General features: G+C 50.1%; 1 protein-coding gene and 1 pseudogene across 1 annotated transcript; both read right to left on the bottom strand.

Moving 5' to 3' along the window:
* Window positions 1-1,895: 1,895 nt before the first annotated feature.
* Ttc38 (tetratricopeptide repeat domain 38) lies at window positions 1,896-25,019 on the bottom strand. The gene is made up of 14 exons (XM_057792710.1): window positions 24,911-25,019; window positions 24,165-24,242; window positions 22,414-22,495; window positions 21,188-21,359; window positions 18,405-18,578; window positions 15,689-15,764; window positions 13,270-13,389; window positions 11,356-11,415; window positions 9,991-10,029; window positions 7,498-7,579; window positions 5,874-6,039; window positions 5,148-5,307; window positions 4,862-4,935; window positions 1,896-2,505 (listed from the first exon to the last, which is right to left on the bottom strand). The coding sequence occupies exons 1-14, from the start codon at window positions 24,929-24,931 to the stop codon at window positions 2,412-2,414; spliced, it is 1,398 nt and encodes a 465-aa protein (XP_057648693.1). The 5' UTR covers window positions 24,932-25,019; the 3' UTR covers window positions 1,896-2,411.
* Window positions 25,020-26,265: 1,246 nt separating this feature from the next.
* Window positions 26,266-26,721, bottom strand: LOC130889029 (ubiquitin-conjugating enzyme E2 L3-like; annotated as a pseudogene).
* Between the last annotated feature and the right edge of the window lie 317 nt (window positions 26,722-27,038).

The raw sequence follows: 27,038 nt of genomic DNA, 5'->3' as shown, positions 1-27,038 counted from the left end.
TTGTATCATATCAATTCAAAGTAGATGTTCAGTAAAGCATACCTCTAAATTAATAATTCACTGTTGCATTTTCTCTTGGCTTTTAAAATATACTTTTATTCCTCTGTTGATGTGTGATCATGTACATTGTATGTATGCAGGTACCTACACAGGACAGAAGAGGGTGTCACATCCCCTGAGGCTAGAGCTTCAGGCAATTGTGAGCTGCCACGTGGATGCTGGGAACTGAACGCTGGTCCTCTCGAAGATCAGCAAGTGCTCTTAACCATGGAGCCATCTACACACACACACACACACACACACACACACACACACACTTTAAATCAGTGGTTTGTCCCTGGTAGATTCATACCCTCCTTCATTAAAGCCTATACACCCACTTTTACAGGCAGGTATTCAGTGGAAGCCACTGAGTGGCTGGGTGATACAGAGTTCACACTTCCTAACCAGAGAGAAATCATAGCAGAAAGTGTTGTAATAGCAGGGTCAGGCTGCCGGGCGGTGGTGGCTCATGCCTTTAATCCCAGCACTCGGGAGGCAGAGGCAGGAGGATCTCTGTGAGTTCGAGACCCACTCATACAAGCAGAATCAGAGGTTGGCCAAGGAAGCCACATCCCTCAAGCTCCACTCCCATGTGCAATTTAAAGAAAAGCTCCAGTTGGTACCACTAGATCCCCTCGGGGAGGCAGAAGCCACCCTTCCCTTCATCTCTGGGGATGGTGGTAGGTGCAGTAGTCTGGGGCTGACAACCAAGGTCAATGAAGCAGATCCCCCCCTCCCCCGTAGGCCCATATTTCTATATGGCATGGCAGCCAAGCCATCAAGCCATAGGCCACACCTGAGATGGGTCATGTATCCTGCCAGGCAGGCTGTCACTAACCTAACAAAAGGTCAGGATGTTTTGCTCCTTTCTTTGTAGTAGCATACAGAGCAGACAGGTAGTTGTGGACATGACAAAAGGCCATTACCCTGGTTACCTAGGAGACAGAATGCTAATGTATTTCACCCTCAGTTAAGTTATAGTATTAAGACTGGAGAATAAACGGAGGAATTCTTCAGGATGTGAACTCGGGATTTCATGAGGGGCCACTGAGAAAGAATCTCCCTCCCAAGGAAACCATGTGAGTAGTGTCTTTATTCCCGTCTCCTCCACGCTGGTCCAGAGAGGGAAAAGTAGTTAATGTTGGGGCATCGGACTCCGACACCCTCCCCCAACCCTACCCCCTCCCAAAAGGAAAGGTCCCCGGGCAGCTCACTGAAATCCTCCCCAGGGAAATGGGACAGCAGGCCCTGTGTAGAAGAGAAGGGACACCAAATGAAAAGTTTCACTCTGCCAGGTGTTGTAGTAATAGGAGCCGCGGGCTACATTCTTGGCACCTGGCTGCCCGCATGGCTAGCTTTATATGAAATAATTACACGAAAACTGTATTCTTTTAAACACTGCTTGGCCCATTAGTTCCAGCCTCTTATTGGCTAGCTCTTACATATTGACCTAACCCATTTCTAATATTCTGTGTAGCACCATGAGCTGGTGGCTTACCAGGGAGGATCTTAACCTGTGTCTGTGTCCGGCGGGAGAATCATGGCGACTCACTGACTCGGCTTCTTTCTCCCAGCGTTCTGTTCTGTCTACTCCACCCACCTAAGGGTTGGCCTATCAAATGGGCCTAGGCAGTTTCAGGCAGAGGGCTGCGAGATTGGGACATGCAGCTCTCTCAAACTAAAATTCAAGTCTGCGCCCCGGGCCCGCTCAGGGGTGGGGGCAAAAAGCCCCACGTTGGGCGCCACTCTGTAGTGTGAGCTGCATGCTGCGTTCCTGCCACCCAGCTAGCTCCCAGCCGCCTGACTAGCTTATGCCCCAAAATGTAATGGCATAAATGAACAGCAGATGGAAATTATAGTAAAATATTTAGCTTTAATTAGGGAAAGACTCACAGAAACCAAAGTTCCAGCAGAGAACAGGAAAGCAGAAGGGAAGGCGGGGAGCACGCCCGCAATCTTTATAAGTAAAAAATATCCTCGGGGGACCCCGCCCTACAAGCAAGGTGATTGGCTGGGTCTCCCCTACAAGGTGTGTGGGAGGCGCTTGGATACCTCCCAGCTGAGCTGGCCACAGCTCTGCCCTGCCTGCCAGCCTCAGAACAAGAAAGTACAATGTTCAAGGCACCTGCAAATAATAGCATTGTTTTGGTTCTGGAGGCTTAAAAATGCATGTTGACCCTGAGAGGAATTCTGAATATCACTCAAAATTAACTTCTGTCCCCTATTTCCACCAAAGACTGATTTGGAGAATTCTACCTTATTCTCTGACGAGCAGGCCCAGCTATTTCCTAACCCTAACCCAACCAGACAGTCAGCCTAATGCCTAGAGGTTATTAGCACTGAGCTGTAGGCCAAGGACTGGGCCTGGGTCACTGCATAAGATGGACAGCGGCTGCCTTGCGGATGAGCCGCTCAGTCAGGGGTGAGTTGGGTTTCAAGGCATCACGCTCCATCAGAAGGCTCCTGTGGAAACACAGAGAGGTTTTTGTTATAGAACCTTCTAGAAGAATGTAAAAGCGTGACTGGCAGGAGCAAATTAGGGTACAGTCAGTTGGATAGTACTTTGGTTCTGCCTTAGGGACAAACGCTAGCCGTAAGGACTCCAGTGTCAGGCTGTCACTGTGGCTTTGCCCGTCTTAGGCGGAAGCCATGGCTCAAGATGTCACAGCTCATGCTCCTGTCACAGTCTAATGCTGAGGACCAGTGGGACAAGGGGCCTGGTGTCTGGCAGGAAGCCACATGTGAGACTGGTTCAGGAAAAGCAAGTGAAAGAATAGGTAGGTAGGCAGGTGTAGGGAAGCCTTGATTTAAAGAAAGTATGCATAGGATCAACCAGAGGTAAAGTCCCTGCTGTGGCTAAATATTGACACCCTTGTCATCAGCATGACTTAGGAGGGAGGGCCTTTGGGTATGACCCTTATAGTGGGGTTAGTGTACCTATAAGAAACATATGAGAATCTGTTCTCTTAAGTGCTCGGGGGAAGCAAGACATAGCAAGAAGCTTTGAGCCCGGAAGAAGAGCACACCAGAAAGTGAACCCTGCTGGACTCTGGTGCAGGACATTTCAGCACTATACAATGAGTTGTCTAGTTGAGTTGAGTCTGGTATGTGAGCAACCACCATGTCTGCGTTTGGTTTGTTTTGGTAATACCCGAGGAGATTAAGATAGAAACAGATTAACAGTGGTGGGTCCGTGGGGAGTGAGTGAGGTGATGGGGATGGGGCTTGGTACGCAGGTAGGGGACAACACCACAGCCAGGGCAGGAATGTATCAGTCTACTTTCTGCTGCTATGACAAATATCTGAGGCTGGGTACTTTGTCAAATTAAAGGTTTTACTTAGCTAGGTTTCAGAGACTGGAAGTCTAATATGGAGGCCCTGTCTGGCTCCAGATAAGGCTCCTTGGCTGGGAAGAGAGGCAGAGAGGCAAACGGCTGTATGCAGAAGAGGCCATGCAAACCAAGTGGCTCTGTTCTATAACATTCTCTTGTGGAGAGCACTAACTAGGGTCCCTCGAGAATGACTTTAATATCTTCTGGGGGTGGGGACCCAGGACCCCATTCCAGGGGTTCTCATCTCCCAACCCTCTTCCCTTTCTCAACACTTACAACCTGGGGAACACATTGTCTAGTACATGAAACCCAGGGGGCCATACACAAACCATCCCAAACCACAACAGAGGGCTTTTACCTGTGCAGGGGATGGGCTGCAAAGGGAGGCGGGCACTTGGAAGGAATGCCCCACCCCTGCAGTGTCTTCCTAGGTAGTTGTGCTGCCTCTCTCCCTGCATTACCTCACCTCTCCTGGGTAGTCCTGAGCTGCGTAGCATCTTCTACATTATGGGCCATCCTGCACCCTAGCATCTGCCTCAGCCCACTCCTCTGTCCACACAGCCCACATGCTTTTAACTGTGACCATGGGCCCCACCTTTTACCCACAGCAGGTCCCCCAGGAGGCTCAACCACTACAGCATCGCATGTGGCTTTTTGCATGTGGACGTGGAATGACAAAAACAAGGACATGTGTCCATGGCATTTCTGAGTTCAAAGTAGTTCAAATGCTCCCAGCCATCACCTGCACTGCTGGGGGTCTGGCCCAAGAGCCAGGGCATCTGACTAGACCTCTTCTCACAGGACAGGGATGCAGGGGCCCTCTCCTTGGCAGGGTGGGTGGTGAGCCAGGGGAAGAAAGGATAATGGTTAGGGCTGCAGGATTTCCTTTCCTGGGTGTCCCAGACAAGGTCTATGGCTTTCTCCTAACCAGGCCCACTGGCTAAGTGCACTGGGCATTTAGTCTCCCTACACCCCTCCATGGGACACCCCTATGTTCCTTTCCCCCCTTCACCAGATCCACCATCATCCTCTCCTCCCGATCGCAATTACGTGACTGCCCAGATATTTGCGTGATGAACTAGGTTTTTTCATAGGATCCACATATCCACCTACTCAGTACTGCATCCCACACCCAGCACAGGTAGCTAAGATACTGCAAGATGAGGCCTAAAGAAGCAGATGAAAAAGGAGACAGGGTGTCCCAGGCAGAGGGCACAGCACATGCAAGGACCAGAGAGCAGGTGTACTAGATATCTGTGTAGTGGGAAGGAGACTGAGGAGGCAGGAGGCTGGGCAAAAGGGCAGCACTGGCTGTACCCTGTTATCATGTTGAGCCTGCTAATGAAAGAGAACCGAATCCCCATTTGCTCCTGTCTTTCTGAACCCCAAAAGCAGAAGCACACATGCCAAGGCAGGTGTATGCATACAGAGATCCTGTGTAGGGAACTAACCCACGCCTGGCTGACCGTAGGAAGGGCAGTGCTCACCGGGCCACATTCTTATGGACGCTGGAAGTGCAGGTGATGGCCGCATGAATCAACAGCTGGTTGAAGACGTCTCTCTATGATGTCAGTTAGGCAAGTTAGGCACCTGCAATGTGGACCAGGGATGGGCTCCCAACCCACAGGAACCACTGAGACCAACCTCATCACAAACCCCCATGTCAGCGTGAAACAAGAGTACACCTACCCCACAAGTACCAACTGCACAGGAGACACTCGGCTGCCAGGCCAGGCTCTCCAGCTTCTGGTTCCCTATCCACAGCTGGCTTACCTGGGCATTGCTACCCCCAATCTGGACGATTCGGTAGCGGATTGGCAAGAGAAGTTCGAGGACTCGGTCAGGGTTCCCGTTCTCAGCCTCCACGAGGGCCTGGCACAGGGGCAGCCCCACATCTTGTGCCAACCGGTGCTGGCAGTTCTCTCCTGGGGACCTGTCACCAAGGACCAAAGCTCAGCGTCCACTCTACAAAGTCCTGCCCTGGCAAGGGATGCAAATTTAGGGCCTTTCACAGTTGCCTGATGGGAACAGGAGACATCTGCCCAATGTACGGAGAAGACAGGGCTCCCTGCCCCCAGCCTCAGTTTGCCCATCTAGAAAATGGTGTAACAGCACAGCAGAGAGATCAATACTGCAGACCTTGCCGGCAAAGCCTGGGCACCAACAGCCAGCACTACCATGGATACCAAAGTATCCTCCCAGGACACCCTTGTCAGTCCAGAAGGCACCATTTCCAACAGATAAATTTAGGCTCAGAGCAAAGAAGACACCAACTGGGCTCCTGGAAGCAGATACCTATGAAATATACACCTGCATGGACACCCATCTGGGAAATACCCATCTAGAAGCAAGGATATCTTCAAAGTCATGCTCAGCAGCAGGACCTCACTCTAAGGTTTCCCCCAGAAGGCAGGGTGACCCCTAGTAGGCCTTGGCTCAGCCCTTGCACTCCTTCACCCTCTCAACTGGCAGACTGCATGGTCTCGGGGTCTCACATACTCGCTGGCCTCCTTCAGGGTGGTCAGCAGCTCCTGTGTGGTCTGGAGGTCCTGGGCACCCAGAGAGGCCATCAGGAAGTGAGCGTCATTGAACAGAAGGACGTGGTCCTGGGTATGCTTCTTAGTCACCGGTAGGACAGCCTGCCACCGCTGGCCAAGGGACACCCCTGGGGGGACAAGAAGAGGAGCCAAGGGCTCCGTGTAAGGTAGCAGTGTGTCTCACACTTGGTTCTGCACCCACATCCCTCAGAAGCCTATCCAATCTTATCCCAGTGAGAGGCAGGGCAACGAGTGGGGCCACCAAGGCCTGTGCTTTCCTTGTCTCCCTAGAAAAGCAACAAATTCATGAGGTAAAAGCAAATTTGAAAAATTGTCACAGGCTATCAAACTATTCCTAGCCCCTTCAGACCCCCCAAAAAACTTTTCATATTTTCCCTATGTAAACACAAGTCTAGTACCTGGGGAGAGATGGCTCAGTGGTTAAGAGCACTGCTGTTCTTCTAGAGGACCTGGGTTTGGTTCCCAGTACCTGCATGTGGCTCACAGCCTTTTATAACTCCATTTCCAGGGAAGACAATGCCCACTTTTGGCCTCCATAGGCAGCAGGCACACAAACAGTCCACAGGCATACACGCAGTCGAAATACTCACATACAAAATATAAACACATTGTTTAAGCCTAGCACCTGATACACAATGGGCATTCAATGAAAGCCAGTGGCATCAATAAATAACACCCTCTCCTTAAATCTGAATCTTCCTACTCTAGACAGTCCCACCTCTGCCCCAGCCTACAGCCTCCACCTGCTTTACTTCCCTCTCAGCCCTGGGACGCTAGGTTCAGCTTTCTTCTCTAGGGCATCCCCACCCATCCAGTGGACCCTGAACGTCTATCAGATATCTGGGTTTATCAGATTGAACAGAGAGGGCCAGGTAGTGGTAACACACACCTTTAATCCCAGCACTCAGGAGGCAGAGACGGGAGTGAGTTCAAGGTCAGCCTGGTCTACGGAGTGACTTCCAGGACAGTCAGAGTTACACAGAGAAAACCTGTCTCAAATACTCCCCCCGCTTCCAGAAAAAAGTGAACAGCGATCTTTGCCTTACAACAATGAGGAAGTGAGAGGCCTCCCCCAGCCTGCCAGCCACTGAGTACCCCACCTCACCCCTCACAGTGGAGATCTGGAGCTCTGGCCTTCCTCAGCATCTCTCTCTGTGGGGCATCATCTGGCCTCCAGCCATGGGCAGGAAGCCAGACCCGTCAGGGCAACTGTGAAGCCTAGGGTGACAGGCTGAGAAGCCTCTGCAACGTCAGAGTTGGGAAATTAGCACCTCCTGTGATCTAGGAAAAAGAGGCATCAGCCAGTAGCCAGGTGCCACCTGTATCCCGAAAGGCCTGCCAGGCAGGCTAGGGGAATGGCAAGGTTCAGAGCCTAAGGCCACTACTCCAAGGAGGGGTGGAGAACAGAATAAAGGACAGCTGAGGCCCTTTGCCTTGGACTGGCATGGAGACCGCTGCATAGGCTCGCACGCAGAGCTATAGGCAGGCCCATTCATCCCGAGGCCTTAGGACCAGTAATCATGCTTTTCTCTCGTTGTATAGAGAAAGGGAAGAGACTCGGCTACCTTCCATCTGGAGACGGTAGAGCATGGAGCAGCTGTCCACCACATCTAGCATGGCACCACTGGCCTGAAGGCTGGGGAGGATCTGGAAGACAAGAGTCATGGGGAGCCGGGCTCAGAGGGTCAAATAACGACAGGGCCATCTGTCATTGTCATCTGACCTGCACAGAGAAAGCGCACTGACTGCTATTCCAGAGGATCAGGGTTCGATTCTCAACACTCATATGTGTGGTGTTTGAATAGGTATGGTCCCCCTAGTGTTTGAATGCTCGGCTCATAGAGAGTAGCACTATTAGGAGGCATGACCTTGTTGGAGGAAGTACATCGCTGTGGGGATGGGCTTTGAGGTCTTACATGCTCAAGCTAGGCCTAGTGGGGCAATCTCCTTCTCCTGCTTGTGGATCCAGATGCAGAACTCTCAGCTACCTCTCCAGCACCATGTCTGCCTGTATGCCACCATGTTTCCCACCATGCAATAACAGACTAAACCTCTGCACTGTAAGCCAATCCCAATTAGATGTTTTCCTTTATAAGAGTGGCCATGGTCGGGGACTGGAGAGATGGCACAATGGTTAAGAGCACTGTCTGCTCTTCCAGAGGACCCAGGTTCAATTCCCAGCACCCACATGGCAGCTCACAACCATCTGTAACATCAAAGTATCTGACACCCTCATACAGACATAAATAAAAATAAATCATTAAAAATATTTAAAAATAACAATAATGAAAAGGAAATACATGTACATATTTTAAAAAAAGAAAAGGGTGGTCATGGTCATGGTGTCTCTTCACAGCAATAAAAATCCTAACTAAGTGAACATGGTAGCTTACAAACTATCTCTAACTCCAGTTTTAGGGGATCTGGCCCCCTCTTCTGACTTCTGCAGGCACTAGGAATGGATGCAGTGCACATACATACATGCGTGCAAAAGACATAAAATAAAATAAATCTTTAAACAATTAAGACACACATACATGTGCACACACAACTGGCCATGTGGCTCAGTCAGGGTGAAAGACTTTAAGGCACCTTAGCACTACTGCACCCCCCTTCCTGGGAACCAGGCCCTTAGCATTAGGAGGCACCTTAGCACTACTGCACCCCCCTTCCTGGGAACCAGGCCCTTAGCATTAGGAGGCACCTTAGCACTACTGCACCCCCCCCTCCCTGGGAACCAGGACCCTGGTAACCAACCACGCGTGCACGGGAGCTTTGAGTACTTTCCATGCCCATTGTAGTCTTTCTTCAATAGACCCGGACCCCGGAACTGGGGTGAGACGACCTCCTTGTAACCGCCACAACACTGATCAAGTAGAGTTAGCTGACCATTGAATGAACTAGTCAAAATAGTTGACAAATGATTTTTGGACTTTCCCTTTGATTCTGTACTACCCCCTCCCTGATTTTGTGGTTTTTCCTTTAAAAGAGCTTGTAATAGACAAAGCAGGCGTCCTTCTCCTCTCGAGGCTGAGGGACCTCTGCCGTGGCAGAATAAAAATTCCTCCTGCTATTGCATCAACCGTGCTGTGAGTGTCTCTTGGGGCGACCTCCTCCTTGGTGGGGCTTTAGGGCCCAACAAGGGCACTCGTACGGCCAAGCCTGATCTGATGCCTGGAACTCACATGGTAGAAGGAAAGAACCGACTCCTGCAAGTTGTCCTCTGACTCTCACATGTCCTGGCATACATACACATACAAAATACATGCTTTTTTTTTTTTTGAGACAGGACCTCACTATGTCCTAGAACTCACTATATAGACCAGGCTGCCTCAAACTCAGAGAGATCTGTCTGCCTCTGCCTCCTGTGTTCTGGGATCAAGGAGTGTATACTAGGCCTGGCTCTTGCTTTTGTTTTTGTTTTTTTTAAAAAAAAAAAAAAAAAAAAAACGTTAAAAATAAGTGAACAAGCCCAGAAGTGGTGGTGCACGCCTTTAATCCCAGTACTCAGGAGGCAGAGGAAAACAGATCTCTGTGAGTTTGAGACCAGCCTGGTCTACAAAGTGAGTTTTAGGTCAGAGCTTTTACAGAGAGAAACCCTGTCACAAAAACAAAACAAAGTAAAAAGCCAGGAGGTGGTGCACGTGCCTTTAATACCGGCACTCAGGAGGTAGAGGCAGAGGATCTCTGTAAGTTCAAGGTCAGCCTTGAACTTGAGGGAGTTCAGGACATCTAGGGCTACACAAAGAAACCCTATCTTGAAAAGACAAAAACAAACAAAAAGAAGTGAACAAAATCAAACCTCCTATGGACAGATGAATTACCTCATTAGGAATACCCATCTGAAAGGACAGTGACAATCAGAGACTGCTTAGACGTGTCAGCAGAGACTCCGTGGTACAAGGAGTCAGGACATGGCTCTTGACAACTGCCAGTCCTACGAAGTCCAGGGGCATTCTCCCACCATTTGCTCTGGCTAGGACACTGTCAACCGGCTCAGAGGTTAGGAGAGACAAAGACCAACTGTAGTCAAACTGTAAGGATGTGCGTGCACTTACATGGCTGTCATAGATGGTTAATGCAGCCTCATATTCTCCCTGCAAAGGAGAAGTCAAAAGGTGATGCTCAGAAACACGTGAGGAATAGCTGACCAAGCCCCCCTTCCACCCACCAAGGGAGATGGGCAGGGTTCAGTGACAGCCCTGGTGTGGAGAAGGGAGAAGGTGAGCCCAACTCTTGTATCGTGAGGGCTACACTTTGCATACATTTTTCTCTCTGGACATCTTAGGAGCCTCTGTGTCTTTCTCTACAGTCACAGTGCTACAAGAAGCACCCTGACACATGGGTGGCTCCCCGTCCCCATCTTCCGACCCTGCCCCTTCTCATCCTAGCATTAGTTCTGGTAATAGAAATCCAATCTGAGACCCTCCCTGTATCCCAAGCAGTAAAGAGGCTCCAAATCACCTGAGGTGGTGTGAAGGTGTCCCCTATGGGCTCAGATGTCTGAATACTTAGTCTCCAGTTGGTGGCACCATTTGTGCAGGCTTAAATGGTGTGGCCTTGCTGGAGGAAGTATGTCATTAGGGGTGGGCTTTGAGAGCTTAAGGCCCCCCCTACTCTCAGTCCCTGCTGCTTTGTGCCTGGATGATGGGAGCTCTCAGCGCCCAGTTCCTGCTGCCATGCTTACAGCCAGCTACTGTTCTTCCCCACCGCGATGGAGGCTCTTATGCCTCCCAAGCCACTGAGCTGCGAGCCAAATAAACCCTTCCCTCTCCAAGTTGCCTTGGCCACAGTGTTCCATCGCAGCAATAGGAAAGTAGCTAATAAGCCATAGAGTTTCAGCTCCCAAGAGTGGAAAATCCCTTGGAGGTGCTTGGCCTCCAAAGCTGTTGGAACGTGAATGGTGTACTGCTTCAGACACCATCTCTGCTGGACAGGTTTATGTCATCTGAGGAAACTCGATCAAGAAAATGTCTCCGTAAGACCGGCTGTAGGCAGGCCTATAGGACATTTTCTTAATTAGTGATTGATGGGGAAGGGCCCATTGTGCGTTGAACCATCCCTGGGCTGTTTGTCCTGGGTTCTATAAGAAAGCAGGCTGAGCAAGCCAGGGGAAGCAAGTCAGTAAGCAGCACTCCCCCATGGCCTCTGTATCAGCTCCTGCCTCCAGGTTCCTTCCTGCCCTATTTGAGCTCCTGCCCTGGCTTTCTTCAGTGATGATGGACAATGTAACCTAAATAAACCCATTCCTCCCCAACTTGCTTTGGGTCATGGTGTTTCATCACAGCAAGAGAAATCCTAAGACAGCATCTTTTGTACCAACACACAGAGGTGTTGCATGGAAATCGACACATAGTGGGGGCTAGGGCTCTTCTTTGTACATCTGCACTAGGTGAGACGAGCCAAAGAGCCAAGTATCTTACCTTTTCAATCAAGTACAGGGCCCAGTGCCAATAATTATGACAAGCGAGCATATCGGAGTCCTGCAGGAAGAATGAGAGAAAGTCTGAGTGGGGGTGGGCAGGGCCTACAGTTCCGTTGGTATCATGCATGAACCCCCGGGTTCTATCCCCAGCATCGAATATACTGGGCCTGGTGGATCACACCTGTGATCCCAGCACACCTGTGATCCCAGGGAGGCAGAAACAGAGGGTCAGAAGTTGAATTTGGGCTGGGGAGATGCTCACTTGGTGCAATATTTTCTGGGTGAGCATTGACGAGCTAACTCCCTGCCTATGTAAAAGCCGGGCATGATGGTGTATGCCTGTAATCTCAGGAGCAGCCTGGAAGTTTTCTAGTCAGCCAGTCTTGCCTAATCAAGCTCCATATGTTATGGAAGCAATTCCACTCAGAAAACAAGGTAGAGGGCTGGAGAGATGGCTCAGAGGTTAAGAGCATTGCCTGCTCTTCCAAAGGTCCTGAGTTCAATTCCCAGCAACCATATGGTGGCTCACAACCATCTGTAATGGTGTCTGGTGCCCTCTTCCGGTCTGCAGGCATACATGGAAGGAATGCTGTATACATAATAAATAAATATTTTTAAAAAAAAAGAAAACAAGGTAGATGGCACCTGAGAAATGACCTGAGAAATGACAATGTGGCTTCCACAAGCACACACACATATATATATATGCACTTACACCCACATACATGTATGAACACATAGGTATACATACACACACACAAGTGGGGGTGGGGGAGCGTGTGTGTTCTTGGGGAGGAATATGAAAGAGAGGAGCCAGGCCAAGTGGAGGATGAGGCCAGCTAATGTTGCCCACCCAGGTGTTTCTCCCTACCCACAAAACCTTGGTATCTGCCTGGGGAATCCCAGGTAAAATGAGCCTCTCTGGCTTTAGGTTCGTAGTGTCCACTAGAATTTTCCATACCCTGGAGTCTGGACATCTTTAAAAAGAGCTGCATGTTTATAACCCTCCCTGTAAGCCAGCTGCACCTAGAACCATTCCTGGAGATGTTGGGAACTGGCCTGGTTGTCAATCATAGTCCTAGCCCATGGGACTGCTCAAGAGTGATGCTGGTGGCCATTGCACCCTGCCTGGTCTCTGAAGCACTGAGCATCTCCTACTCAGTGGTAGGCTCTGGGAAGGACCTGCTACCCTAGCTGGTGGTGTCCTTGGAGCCTGCTGTGGCACAGAAGGACAGGGCAGCAAGGACACCTGGATAGGTGACCAAGTCAGGTGCCAGAGGCAAGTCCAGAGAAAACCGGCACACATGGAGGAAGAAGGACCACTACAGCTAGTGGGCAAGGAGGAAATGGCCCCGGAGGGAGCACCAACCAGTCAAGAGCACGGATGAGTAAAGCTGTGAGTAAGGAATGGGGACGACGAGGCCACAGAGGGGTTATGCCATGGAAAGGGTCAGGCTAGGCACTAGGGTCTGAACCATCCTAATCCCCATATGCCAGTCCTACATCAGTGGACCACACCCCGTCGGCCTGTCTCCCACCCACTGCACCATGTGGTCCAGAGGGACACTCTTTCATCCCATGTGGAGCCTGCTAGCAGCCGTAGAAGCACATGCAAGTCAGGGTCCTAAATATGCCCACCCTTGCTGAGCTCTTATTTCCCCGGCACCCTTTCGACCTGTTCCTTTCAAAGCAAAATGCTCCAGGCAGACCCCAACTGTACAAATCACTTATGATGTTGGGGTGTTGTGGAGCGCCCAAAGGATGCCTTATTGTCAGGGATGCCTCCAAGCTGAACCGAAGCTCCTGGGGAACCAAGCTACGTCTGTAAGCCCCACCCATGAAGCCTTGGTGGAATTCCAGGTATCAGACTGGATCGTCCAGAAGATGACCACCAATAGGATTCGACTCATACCTTCCAGTGGCCTTCGGTGTGCTGCATAAACTCCAGCCCATCTTTGACCTCTGCTCGCATCTCATGTATATGGGCAACAGTGTGCACTGACCACGCATCCGTCGGCTCAATAGCTAAAGCCTGCATGAGGTAGGAGACAGGAGGACAAAGAAAATGGGGATTAAGGACAAAGAAAATGGGGTTTATCCTGGCGGGACTGGGCTCTAACTCAGAGTAATTACAGTCCCAACACTACCCCCATTTCTTAGGTGCCTGGTGTGGGGGGCAGGTACCAATGTGTGCCTTACCCTACACAACAGGCTGCTGAGGAGGGCAACATGGATGGCCTCCCAGAGGAGGGAACTGGGGCTCAAGGAGACCAGGACTTGCAACCTGGGTAGCAGACTGCTACCCAGGAGCTCAGTATCTCAGTTTCCCATCACGGCTTCTAGGACTGCCTACCTCTCAGGGCTATGAGAACAAGTAGACTGTCATACCCTTTGGTGGTAAATGACAAGAGGCTACCCCTCCCACTTATACTCAGGAGACGGGCACAGGTGGCTTCCTGCATTAGAAGCAACTGGTTCTAAGAACACCGTCGTTAATGAGAAAAATCTACATGAACCATGAGCTCCACAGTGAGGCACAGGGACACACGAACTGGCTCTTACTTCCCTGTCTATCTATTCACCAGGTCAATTCACGTTTATTGAGCACCTCCTAAGTTCTGGACATGAAGCAGGGAAGTGGAGCTCATTGCAACCCCATCACTGGCCCCACACCAAATCATGAGCCCCCCCACACACACTCAGAGCCCCACACCAAATCTTGGGTCCCTTAGGCCTGCTTTCCGTGGTGCCTAGAATTACGAGTGCCACTGTGCTGGCCTAGCACCTGCAGCAAGGGTTTGGTAACATGTCCCCAGCAGTCTCTGGCTCCTGCTCCTGGCCCTCAGCTTTCACAGTCTTGTCCGCTCCATGTGGGAAGACAGGGGTCCCACGGCATGTCTGCAAGGCCTTGGGACAGCTGGGCATGTGGCAGGGTACATCCTGAGCACCCCTTTAAGGAACCCCTCTAAGCATGCTCCTTTCACACAGGGCAGTTGGGAAATAGGACTCAGCCCTGTTCTTTTGAACCAGCATCCTCACTCAACTGGAGCCCTTGCAAGGTTCCCTGGGAAACTCCAACTCTCTCCCTGCCCCTCATGCCTGAGGTGGACCTGCTGGGCTTTTTGTCACTTCGGGAGGTCATTGTAGTTCAGTGGAGCCTGGTGCTATCCACCCTTGCCTTGTGGAAACCTGCAGGACACAGCCTTGTCTTCAATCTAGCAACAGTCTGGGGGGGGGGCTGGGGCTAAGGTCAGCGTGGCCCACAGTACCAGGAGAGCTGGAGCAAGGGGCAGGAAAGAGCAATGGGCGGGGCGCTATTCTGTCACATCATGCTTTTTGTAGGACTTGAGTCTGCTTAGACATCTCTCTTTGGAATCAGCTTGTCACCTTGCCACTCTAACCCCTGAGCTTTACCACCATGGGAGGGCTCTGCCTCATTTCTCTCTGAGTTACAGTTCTCCTGTCTGTGCACCAAGGTATTTAACAGTATGGGCAGAGACCATTAGCAGAAGCAGGCATCACAAGTGCCAGCTGTGAATCTGAACCAAGGGTATATGTCACTCTCTATGCATGGCAATGCCACCTTGAACCTTAGTTTCCACTCTTCCAAGGACAAAGGTGGCAGAAAAAGACTTCCAGAGTCTGAGCTACCTTGCACCCAGGCTTGTCATTTGACCCTGGTTTCAGATCTGCAGAGGAGTCCCCACAGCTCCAGATTGGCCAACACATCTCTTCAGAATACAGAACACAGGGTCTGAGGCTGAAGCATCTAGCAGGCTCCATACTGGCTCCACCCCTTCCCACTGGGAAGCACTCTTGTGAGTGATAAGTGGTGGCTGTGGGCAGGACAAAGACCCCACCATACACACACACACACACACACACACACACACACACATTCAGGGAGGAAGAGCATAACAAGATCCGGTCCTGATCTTTGAAATCTCCACTCACCTCAAGCCTCATAGGTCATGGCCAGACCCAGTGGAAAGGTGAAATTCAAGGAGGAAGAACCAAGGTTTGCATGGCTCTCCTGTAGTGTTCCAGTCCCGATGGGCCTTGTGGCTCTAGAGCCAACTGGGACTCACAGAAGCACAGAGCCACCACTCTGGTAACTAAAGTATAAAAGCCACCACCTCCCCGAGTCTCACTGCCTCATCTGCTCCAGGAAACTTGGGAGGCTTAGAGGAGTGATGAACAGGTAGATACTTTCCCTAACAACAGCCCCTCCCAAGAGGATACTTCAAGGTGGTGAGTGGGCTTGCTTGGTCCTCCTCCCTTGAGGGGCCATACCCAGAAGGGCCTCACACCTTGAGAAGGGTCCACTTTACCTCTTTGGCAAGCTTTTGTGCCTGGTCGTAGAGATTGGTTTCCATCAGCCCAAAAGAGTAGATGCCTTTCACATAGCTGGAAACAGAGAAAATACTTCAGTACCCAGGAAGCCGAATAGGAGCGGGTGGGAAGGAGTCCTCCAACAGGATAGGCTGGAGTCCACACGCCTTGGCCTATATGTGACTGGGTTTGGACACAGGGCCTTCGCAGATGGAACCAAGGAGAGACACAGTGGGTGCCAATCTGATCACTGTTGTCCCCTTTGTGAGCAGGCTGTGTAGAGCTACTTGCTGACACTCTGACCGCTCAGACCTTCAGCAAGAGGTAGACTGAAAGACGACTCATGCCCTGGTGTGGGAGGTCCTTCTGTCTATGTGTTGTTTTTATTGGTTAATGAATAGAGAAACTGCTTTGGACCTATAGCAGGGCAGAACTTAGGTGGGCGGGGAAGACAGAACTGAATGCTGGGAGGAAGAAGGCAGAGTGAGAGAGACACCATGGAGCTGCCAGAGTCAGACATGCCGAATCTTTGCCAGTAGGCCACTGACACGTGGAGATATACAGATTAATAGAAAGGTGTTAATTTAATTAATATAAGAGTTAGCCAATAAGAAGCTAGAGCTAATGGACCAAGCAGTGTTTTAGTTAATAGAGTTTCTGTGTGGTTATTTTGGTTCTGGGTGGCTGGGATGAACAAGCGGCCTCCTCCTACAATGCCCCCAACACAGAGAGGAGCTCTCTGTGGGAGACAAAGTGCTGGTAACCTGTGCCAGAACCCTATGCTGCCCGCATAGCTGGCCCACTACTCAGCAAGATCCACTTCCTTAGACATTGATTCAGGGTCTCTCCACAGAGGACGACATGGTCTAGAGGCACTTTCCTGGGAAGCCCAGCTCTATGGGTAGCTCCTCCCAGACTTCTGTTTCACCATCCTTCACCCAGCCTGGAAGCACCCACTGACCAGCCCACCACGTCCCAGCACCAGATTCCAGCCCCGTCTGTCCAGTGCACCCTACACTGTGGCTCACGTACTCTGAATGACCACACACTTGCATTTCTCATCAGTCAGCCAGGCACTGAGCCCCAAGACGTTGGGCCACAGGGGCAGAGGGCCTCTATGTTGTGTGAGTGAAACAGAAGCTTCTGTCTAAGACTCAGGTGTCACTTTTACTGTTACACGGGCAAATGGCAGCTTTTACTGGAGAGCAGTGACTTGCAGATGACTTTTAAAAATATCTACCACTCGGAAGCAGAGGCAGGGGGATCTCTGAGAGTTCGAGGCCAGCCTGGTCTACAGAGCGAGTTCCAGGCCAGCCAGGGCTACACATCTCGAAAAATGAACAAACAAAAACATTTGCCAAGAGCTTACTGTAGGTCAGGTACTGTTAGCCTGGGAGTTGTTTAATCATCAATTGGCTGAGCCATGGTGCCTGGCCGTGTGGTCAGGTGCCACTCCGAGGGTCACCACAAAGGTATTTATGTCAGATGTGTGCCGTGGATTAATCCTTCTGTACACTCTGAACATGTATTACTCTCATTGGTTAATAAAGAAGCTGATTGGCCTATAGCAAGGCAGGATAAGGTTAGGCGGGACAATCAAACTAAGGATACTGGGATGAAGAAGGGCAGAGTCAGAGGAGATGCTGGCCAGCCTCCGAAGAAGAATGTGTAGAAAATGAGGTAACAAGCCATGAGCCACACGGAGAAGCATAGATAAAAAATATGAGTTACAGAGAGATGGCTCAGAGGTTAAGAGCACTGGCTGCTCTTCTAGAGATCCTGAGTTCAATCTCCCAGCAGTCACATGGTGGCTCACAACCATCTGTAATGAGATCTGTGCCCTCTTCTGGCCTGCAGGCATACATGACACTGTATACATAATAAATAAATCTTTTTTTAAATGTATTTATAAGAAAAAAGAAATATGAGTTAATTTAAATGTAAGAGTTACTATTAACATGCCTGAGCAATTGGCCAAGCATTTCTAAGTAATATTAAGCCTCTGTGTCAGTTTTGGGGAGCAGGAGGTCAGGACAGGAAAACTCCACCTACAGATGTGAGTACTTAAGAGACAAACACTCTCAATACCGTCGGTGGGTCTCGTCCAATCAGATCGCAGTCAGATACAAAGAGGAAGTTGACTTTTGTGGGAATTTCTAGCCTGTCACCCTGCCCTACAGGTTCTGAATTTGCCAGATGCCACCTAAGCTGCCCTCTGAAGAGCATTCCTCCTTGCAGCAACTAGTGTATCCACAGTCATTCTTCTAGCCGTCTTGAGAATAGACAAGGGCATGGCCACAGAATCCTTGGCCCTGTACAGATGAACAAGGAATCGTCAGGCATGGTGGCTCATTCCTTGTAATCCCAATACCCAAGAGGATGAGGCGTAAGAGTGCCATAAATTTGAGGTCAACCTGGGAAACAGAATCAGATCTTATCTTAAAAAAAGTAAAACTAATGATAGACATGAAGCATGGGTATTAAGCTTTGGCGAATATAATCTTGGGGATGCTTGTTACTACAACAACAAATCCTACCTGACTGATACACAAAGGTACTACCTCATTCACAGGATGGGCTGAAGATCAAATGAAGAAAATGAAGCCTTTAAGATTAGTAGCAGGTGTCTCATTACCTTTCAATACAGTTTCTGTACCTTTAGAGTAGAAGAAAGAACTGAAGAATGAGATGATGTGGCTTCTTGTTGGCATGTACCTGCTAAGGGGGGTATCACGTGTCCAGAAGGGGTAAACTCGAGCCACAGAATCTCGCATCTGCTCCTGGTAGCCCAGGTAAAAGTAGGCATCATGGGAAAACTTCAGGGCCAACATGTCTGTTGGGTGGTCCCGGAGGATCTGTTCCCAGAGATCACAAGCCTTGGGGAAGTTCCTGCAAGCCAAGAACACACTGGCATGAAGTCCACATCCACAGGGGTAGAAAGCCATCCTATGTCTCTCTCTCTGCCTGAGCTGCTTTAGGCCATTAGGTCTGGGGTTGGAGGGGTGGCACAGTGGGTAAGAGCAGTTGCTGTGCAAGCAGGAGGACCTGAGTTCAAATCCCCAGCAGCAGAGTACAAGTCAGGCATGGCCATGTTCTTGTAGCCCAAGTGGTGGAGAAAGGAGGGTTTCTGTGGCTTGCTGGTCCCCCAGTCTGGCTGAAAGGCCATCAGCTCTAGGTTCAGTGAGAGACCCTGTTTCAAGGGACTAAGATGGAGAGCGGCAGGATGGACACTTGACATCCTCTGCTGACCTCTGAGCACAAGGGCACATGTACACTTCATCAACACAGACATGTGTGCACGTGCTATAACACACCTCTGCACACAAAATAAATAATACTATATATATATATATATATATAATAGTTACGTATGTGTGTCACGCATGGGTCACTAAACTAAAATTGGTGCCATCTGAAGGGAGGAGGAAATAGAAAAGGCAATGAACTATGTGTGACGTGAGAGCACAGAGACATTCTTGCGGGGAGAGTGGGGCAGGGACTTGAGGACAGACAGTAGGGGTGGTGGTGAAGGACAGCAATGTGTGATAACACCAAGAGCTAGGGATGTAGCTGGAGCTTGCTTAGCAGGCAGAGCTCTGGAGCCCATACCCAACACTGCACAGAAGAAAAAGGGTTAGAGACATTTCTCTGTATATATTTTCTACATTAGGTTGTACCTCACTGTAAGCTGCTACGTTTACTCTGACTTCCCCAATGTAACAGCTCTGTTTCAGCAGGGGAGGGCTCCCCCAGCGAAGTTGTAACAGTTTGGCTCTGGTCCTTCTGAGTGTAACAGCCCCACCCACTCTAGTGGAAGGTTCCCCCAGCAAAAGTGTTACACTCCTAAAATTCAAAAACCCCTCATAAAATTAAAAAACCCATGGGAAATTTCATCCTCTCATTCAAGTTCAAGAAGAAAACCAGGGAACTGGAGGGACGCTCAGTGGGTAATAGCACTTGCTGCTTTTACAGAGGCCCCAGGTTCAGTGCCGGGAGCACAGCTTAAAATCATCTGTAGCTTCAATTCCAGGAGCTGTGGTGCCTACTCCAGCTCTCCTTGGGCACCAGGCACACATGTGATATATAAATATACATATAAGAAAAATACTCAAGGGGGCTGGAGAGATGGCTCAGCGGTTAAGAGCATTGCCTGCTCTTCCAAAGGACCTGAGTTCAATTCCCAGCTACCCACATGGTGGCTCACAACCATCTGTAATGGGGTCTGGTGCCCTCTTCTGGCCTGCAGGCATACACACAGACAGAATATTGTATACATAATAAATAAATAAATAAATAAATAAATAAATATTTAAAAAAAAAAAGAAAAAAGGAAAAATACTCAAGACACATAACATAAAAATAAATAAAGCTTTAAAAGAAGAAGAGAAAAACAGATAAACAGGTTTGGGGTGGGGTGGGGGCCAGAGGTCAACATCAGGTGTCCCTTTCAATTGATCTCCCTTTGTTTCCACAGCCTCTTATTGAACTTGGATCTTATCGATTCCGTCAGACTGGTGGACCAATGAGCGCCAGGGATCTATCTGCCTGTCGGTCTCTACCTCCCCGGCCCCCAACTGGGTTACAGTATAGATCACCAGGCCTGGCTTTTTGACTGTGTGCCGGGCACCTGAACTCAGATCCTTAAGCCTGTGTAGCAAGCACCCTATCTGTGGAGCCTCTCTTCAGCCCAAGGAGGCTTAACCAATTGCCAAGGACAATTTGCTCCAACACCATGAGGCAGTCAGAGAACCCCACATCTCCACTGACTCAAGGGTGGTACTTTCTTGGTCTAGGCCCCTGAGACTCCTCCTCATCAGCTTGAGAGATCTACTCTAAGGGACATCTCACCTGTCTGGGTAGACAGAAGGACTGCCCTAGAGGACTGTGGGAATGGAGAAAGGGAACCATCTGGAAGGCAGAGAGCTGATGCACACACTTTAGAGTTCTGAACATGCCCTAAAGACCTGTATGTGGAAGGCTGGGTGTCTCAGCCTGTGGTGTAACCTTCCAGGGTTTGGGATACTAAACTTGGTCACTGGAAACATGCCCTTGAAAGAACAGTAGGACCTTGGTCCCTCCTGGCTGCTATGAGGTGAGCAGCCTCCTCTCCTACCTATTACTACCACAAAACACAAGCAATAGGGTAAGTGCCCAAGAACTGGAGCCTCTGAAACCATCTGCCCAAACAAACCTTTCTTTCTTAGAAATGTGTGGTCTTGGGTGTTTCGTTACAACAACAGAAAGCTGACAAATACAACCTTTAGGGCAAGAAGCAAACAGGTCTCCTCCTCTCTCCCTCTCCTAGGTGTTGTGATTAAAATAACAATCATGTAAACGAACCACAGCTATTCTGAACCCTAAACCACTGGGAACCCTTGCTAAATACTTCTTCATTCAGCATTCAATTTGGGGCAGAGCAGGCTGATGAGACTCAACCTCTGAGGCATCACCTTGCACAAGCTTAAAGTCCCAATCCCCAGCCCAGGGAGGCTCCTCACCCCTTGGCAAACATCTCCACGGCGGACACATGCAGTTGCTCCCGAGGTGTCAGAGCCTGGCTTTGGGAAACCTCCACCATGGTCTTCACAGCCAAGTCCAGGTCTTTGTCCAGCTTCACGGAGCTTCCCGTGCCAATGAGCACAAGGCCATTAGCAATGGCATGACCCATGGCTGACAGAAGATTGGAAAACAGCTGGTCACCCAGCCTAGCCCAGTCCCACATTCTACAAGGTGCGAGCCATGCTGGGTACAGGTTTGCTGTGTGTGACGCCACTGTCAAAACCTGGATCTCAGCTCTGGCCTTTAGCACCTTTTAAGTAACCGAGGTTATTTTTTCAATTGGGCTTTCTGTTGAACCCTGAGGTTTGCAGTACTTCCCTCTGCCCTCATGAGCCTAGCAGAAGCTGCAAACCAGCTCATTGACTGGTATTATTGCTATAACCAGCTCAGACCTCCTGGGATGTCCAGGGGATGCCATTCAGGGAGCTGAATCAACGAGGCCCTGGGGCACAGACCGTGATCCCATTTTGCTGTCCTCACCCTGACCACCAGCTGTCCCTGTGGCTGCATTTGGCTTGTCCTGCTTTGCTCTGGGTCTCTCCTCATTCTGTCCTTGCCAGGTTAGTAGGGCCCTAAGCTTTAGCTACGCTAGGCTGCTACACGTGTTAAAAATGTCCCTAACACCCACCTTCATTTTATATGTCTTCTCAAACGCCAGGAACCTCGCCCCTTACTCGGGCCACACATCTTGGATTCTGAAATGTACTGAACTGACCTTCCCCAGCCCACTACATCCAAGGCTTGCCCATGAGACAGCCTCTGTCCTCCATCTCCATCCGGCTCTGGAGATGTCCTGAGATCCCTGGATCAAGGTTTCAGGAGCCATCTCTGGTGTTCTAGGATTCTGGGCTTTAGAGCCAGACGAACTTAAGTACGTCTCTCACTGTCACTGACCCTTGGTTTCCTCATCTATGAAGTGGAATTGATGTTCTACGTCAAACTGATAATAGAGAAAGATCTAGAGCCTTCTAAGGAATGGTATCCTCATGGGCTCAGCCACTGTTCCAAACACAAAAGTAGCTGTCATCACACCCCCTCCCCCCAATCCCCGTGCAGTGTCAGCTTGGTCAGTGTCCCCAATGTGCCCCTCCCCCAGCCAAGCAAGTCCCATTGTCAGAGCATGTGAACAGTGCTCCTTTACCTAGGGAGAGCTTTATTCTCTTACCAAAAGTTGGGTCTGCTGCCTTGAGCTTTGACAGGCAGCCCTCGATGCCACCAAGACTCTTGTCATTGGTCCACTTGACATACTGGAATGAGAAATGCAAGACAAGCCTGTCTGCATTAGACCATATCAATGAAAGCATGCATCTAAACTCTGATTTTTTTTTTTTTTTTTTTTTGGTCAGGAGTACTGAAGATCAAACTTGGGATCTCCCTCACTTGCTGAAGGAGTCCCAGATCTGAATTATTTTTATTTCTAGAACACTGAGCATTTTCTGGACCCTAATTCAAAGAAGATATAACTTAACTGATCTTCTAGGATGAGATTAAATACACATAATTACCCAGGTAACACCTCTTAGGGCTGGGGATGCCCACTGCCAGAAAAGAACTGTAGAAAGGGTGGTCGTTCCCAAGAGATGAGGTGCAGCATGTCCTCTTCTTCAGTACCAATAGGAGCCCTGGACCCACTCCCTCCCCCGTCCACTGCCAAGGCAGGCAGATCTTCCTTCTGCTTCCAGCCTGAACTCTCTTCCTTCCCATCTTTCTCTCAAAGAGGTAGCTGCTGCCATAGCTACTCCCTTCTCTCTCTCTCTCTCTCTCTCTCTCTCTCTCTCTCTCTCTCTCTCTCCCTCCCTCCCTCCCTTTCTCCCTCCCTCCCCCTCTCTCTCTCTGCTCTTTCCCCTTCTCCCCTTCTCCCTTTTCCCTTCCACAAATCACTAGATAAATATCCAACCTCACTCTGCACGGCGTGCCCATCCATCTCAGTCTCTCACTCACCATGCGGCTCCTGCCTAGGACCCCCTGACCCTCATGGATGGCGGGCCACTCTGCCTGGGGCTTGCTGCTCTTGATCTCTCACCTGCCATGTGGCTCCCTGCCCGGGACTAGCTGCCTTTGTGGCCTGCGTGGTCTTGTGCCCGCTACCTACTGCTGCCATTTAGGGAACAGCACCGTTTTATTTTTACTTAAACCATAACAACTTACACAATTCCTGCTTCATTTCTTTCAAAAATAATCACAATAAGCCAGGTATGGTAGCTCACATTCCATAATCCCACAATCAAGGGACTAAGTCAGGAAGCTCCCTGTAAATTCCAGGCCAGCCTGGACCACAGCATGAGACTCAAACAGACAAATAGATCACGGCCCATGTTCATTACAGCTAGAGACACAAAGGCTGGAAGATGGGAAGGCCAGCTTTTGCTTTCTGTGACTTCAGACTCAGGGGCACATTGACTCTGCCTCTGATGTACTGGATGACCCTTGACTCAAGTCAGTTCAGTTCTCTGAGCCTCCACTATTGCACCTGGCAAAAAGGCTGCTTGGACCCTCCTTCTGAGACCCCGTCCCCTCTCCTATAGCTCCAGGACTCTCTGACTACAGGATCCTTCATTGGCTTGGAACTGCCTGGGAATTGGTGAAGGTCTTAGCCCAGCTAATATGAGATGAGCCTCAGGACAGGACCCCATGCCTTTGTGGCAGAGCTCACAACAAACCCTCAGCAGGACACAGTGGGACACCTGTGGAGGTTCAGCATTTCCAGGACCCCTCGGGGCATCCATTGCTGTCCACCATTGAACCAGGGACCTTGGGAACAGGGGTACTGGGACTGGCAGAAACACTTCCCATATTGTTGGACCTCTGTGGGGCAAACTGCAGACCTTTACTGCGATGGGATTTACAGACCATTCACCAGCCGAAAGCCCTCCTCAGAAGCCTTCAGGGAGGACATGAGTCTCTTGGCGGGCATACCTGGGTCAAGGTGGCATCAAACAGCTTGCAGGCTTCATTGCTTGTGGTTGAGAGAGGGAGACCGGCATCCTTCCATGCCTGCACAACAGGAAAAGAACACCAGGGGTTTACTGAGCTGAGTCCCCAGCCCCTTGGTCACCCCTCTATAAGATATCTAAAAGGGCCCAGTGAGGTGAGTTCAAGTGTCACTCAGTAAATGGGAGACAGTAAATGGAGTCGCATTAGCAGGAGTGATGGGAAGCCTGGGCCGGGGTGTGTATCTCGAAGGATGTCTGACTTGTCACCTGCCTAGCAAGGTGTGTACTCCCTGCCAACACCGTGTGGGAGGAGTCTTGGAAATCCTTCAGATTATAATAGCTGCCCTCAGGGACCTGACTGTCAGGGTGCACAGTGCCAGGGTATCCCGAGGGCGTGGGACATGACCTTTAGTCCTGGTCAGCAAAGGACTGCACCTCCCAGGACTTGGAAATTAGGTGGCTGTGCTGCCCCGATCTTCGTCTTCTTCATCTGAAAAACGGGCTCAAGGTCCCGGCCCCGGGTGGGGGCTACATATGAAATGCTCCTGAAGCCAAAGCCAGCGCCTGAGCTTTCACTGATGCCCTACTGGGAACCGCTCTACCCTCAGTTGCTGAGGAACAGCGCGCTCAAGACCAGGTTCCCTGCCTAACCTGCAGGTTTGCTCCCGACTGCTCGGCGCTGGACCAACTCCTGGACCCAAGAGGACCCAGACGAGGGGGTGCGCATACCTGGCAGTCTCGCAGTGACATGGTTGTGGTTTTGGTCTGCAGAGTGAGTGCCACCCGGTCAAGCCTCTTGGAAGTCCCTGAGGTTCCGGGGAGGTGAGAGTGTTGTTGATTGCCGAAGGGGGCGGAGCGAGGGCGGCCGCGCTCCCCTGATTTCTTACTGGTGGTTTCGGGTGCACGTGTCCAGCTCAGGACCCAGACCCGCCCGCCCCTGAAACCGGGAGTGGGTGTGGGAGGTGTGGATGTCAGTGTGGGTGTGGGGAGGAAGTGGGAGGGGGTGGGGGGAATAGGAGGACGCGCCTGGGCTCCCTGGACGTTTTCCCCAGCTGCGGTGCTCAGAACAAGCGCGGTGACTGCAGTCCCTGCTACCAAACCCCACCTGACTAGAGGTGCCCAGCTCAGGTTTGAGCTTTAATGTCCCCTGGCCATCTGATGATGTGGGTACCCATGATCCAGCCTCTCCCGGCCGAGCCTTCTTCACTAGGTCAGAGGCTCTTGGGAGACTTGGGAGTCCTGGGTTAGTGCCTGGAGCCTCATGCACCTTAGTCAAGTGTCTGCCAGTTTTGAGTTAGGATCTCACTAAATTGCCTAAGCTGGTCTGAGATCAGCTTTGTTGCTTAGGTGGGTTTTGAACTTCCTATTGCTTAGAATTGTTACATTACTTGCCTATAATGCCTGACAGCGTTACAGATCTGTCCCACCAGGCCTGGTTGTTACTTGTAAGTTCTCGGTAGCCTTCCTCCAGTCTCAGACACGCAGCTTAGTTTTGGGATAATTTCTCACTGCCAAGCTTTACCGGTTACTCCGCTGCTGTCCTGGGACAGTTCCCTCCCTACCATGGAGTTTGAAGGTTAGTACAGTTCCCTTTGTTCCCTGCAGGAGTTTCTTGCCAGTGTGGGGGAGTCAGGTGAACAAGGACGGTGCAGAGGCAGATCCATCTTTGTTTTAAAATGTTGGTTTTTTTTTTTTTTGTCACAGATTTTCTGCATTACTGTTCACTTTCAGAAATAAATTAAAATACTGTTTTATGTAAGTGCTGAAAGGATACCCCTCCCCCCTTTAAAGACATTTTCGCCATGTAGATCAGTTCGGTCTTGAACTCACAGCGATCCACCTGTCTCTGCATCCAAAGTGCTGAGATTAAAGTTGTGTGCCGCCCCAGCTGGCATGAATACCATTCTTTTCTTTTTAAGAACATCTGAAATTCTAATCCTTCTTTACAGGTTACCTAGACCACTTTTGATTAAGAAAACTGTAGAAAGTTAGTAACTGCCACAAGCGGACGTCAGGTCGTGGCACGTGTCAATTTTCCACAGAGTCCTGCTTTGCGGGGTATCTGAGTACACTGCTCAGGGGCTCTGCTCAAACTTGCTGGACTCACTCATGGCAGATTTTAGTCCACAGGTCGCTCTTCCCCATATTTCTTTGTAAACTCTTCAGCATTCTTACAGAATATTTTTACGGTCCTAAGAATATTCTTCAGCTAGGTCAGCCTGGAGTGGGTACTCAGGCTGGGGGTCGTTCACCAGTGCTTGGTTGGTTTTGGTGGCTGGCTTCTGGTTTTCAGCACTAATTACCGGCAGACAGACCTGCCCTTTCTCATCAATGTAAGGGTGTTAGATCTTGGTTTTAAATGTGATCTTGGATGGTTTGAATGGATACTCTGCTGGAAAGTGGATTTCAATTCTGAAGGCCCCCTTGTCGTATGGAGGGTTGTCAGGAACAATAAGCCCTTGCCAAGTCAATAAATTAGCTTCATCAACCTGGATGTTATGGAAGTTTTTCATTTCACATTTGCAGATCTCTTCCAGCTCCTTCACTGGCTGGCCGCCATCTTGGATCTGGTGCTGCTACATTGATACCATTCTTGACAGCAAACATGGTTGGCGGTAATTCTAGTCTTTGGGTTTGACAGTGGACTCGTAGGCACAGCACTGACACATCCACCACTAACAAAATGGATCAGTTGAACTTCACTAAATTAACATATTTTTTGAATCCAAGGGCACTGTCAGGAAAAGAACGGATAAACTGCAGAATGGGAGAAAACACTTGCAAGTCACTGTTAGATAAGGGCCTAGTATCCAGGATCTGTGAAGACATCTTGAGCCTGGAGAGATGGCTCAATAGT

The sequence above is a fragment of the Chionomys nivalis genome, chromosome 17, assembly GCF_950005125.1.
Source record: "Chionomys nivalis chromosome 17, mChiNiv1.1, whole genome shotgun sequence".
NCBI lineage: Eukaryota > Metazoa > Chordata > Mammalia > Rodentia > Cricetidae > Chionomys > Chionomys nivalis.
This window is presented reverse-complemented; position numbering and strand designations above follow the sequence as displayed.

Excerpts from the sequence above, each read along its gene's own strand:
- Ttc38 (XM_057792710.1), bottom strand. The coding sequence starts at position 24,931 with ATGTCACTGCGAGACTGCCAG. Across the intron at positions 15,765-18,404 it reads CGTGATACCCCCCTTAGCAG|CTATGTGAAAGGCATCTACT; the intron begins GTACATGCCAAC and ends CTCTGTTTCCAG. Across the intron at positions 2,506-4,861 it reads GTCCATAAGAATGTGGCCCG|GAGCCTTCTGATGGAGCGTG; the intron begins GTGAGCACTGCC and ends GTGTTTCCACAG.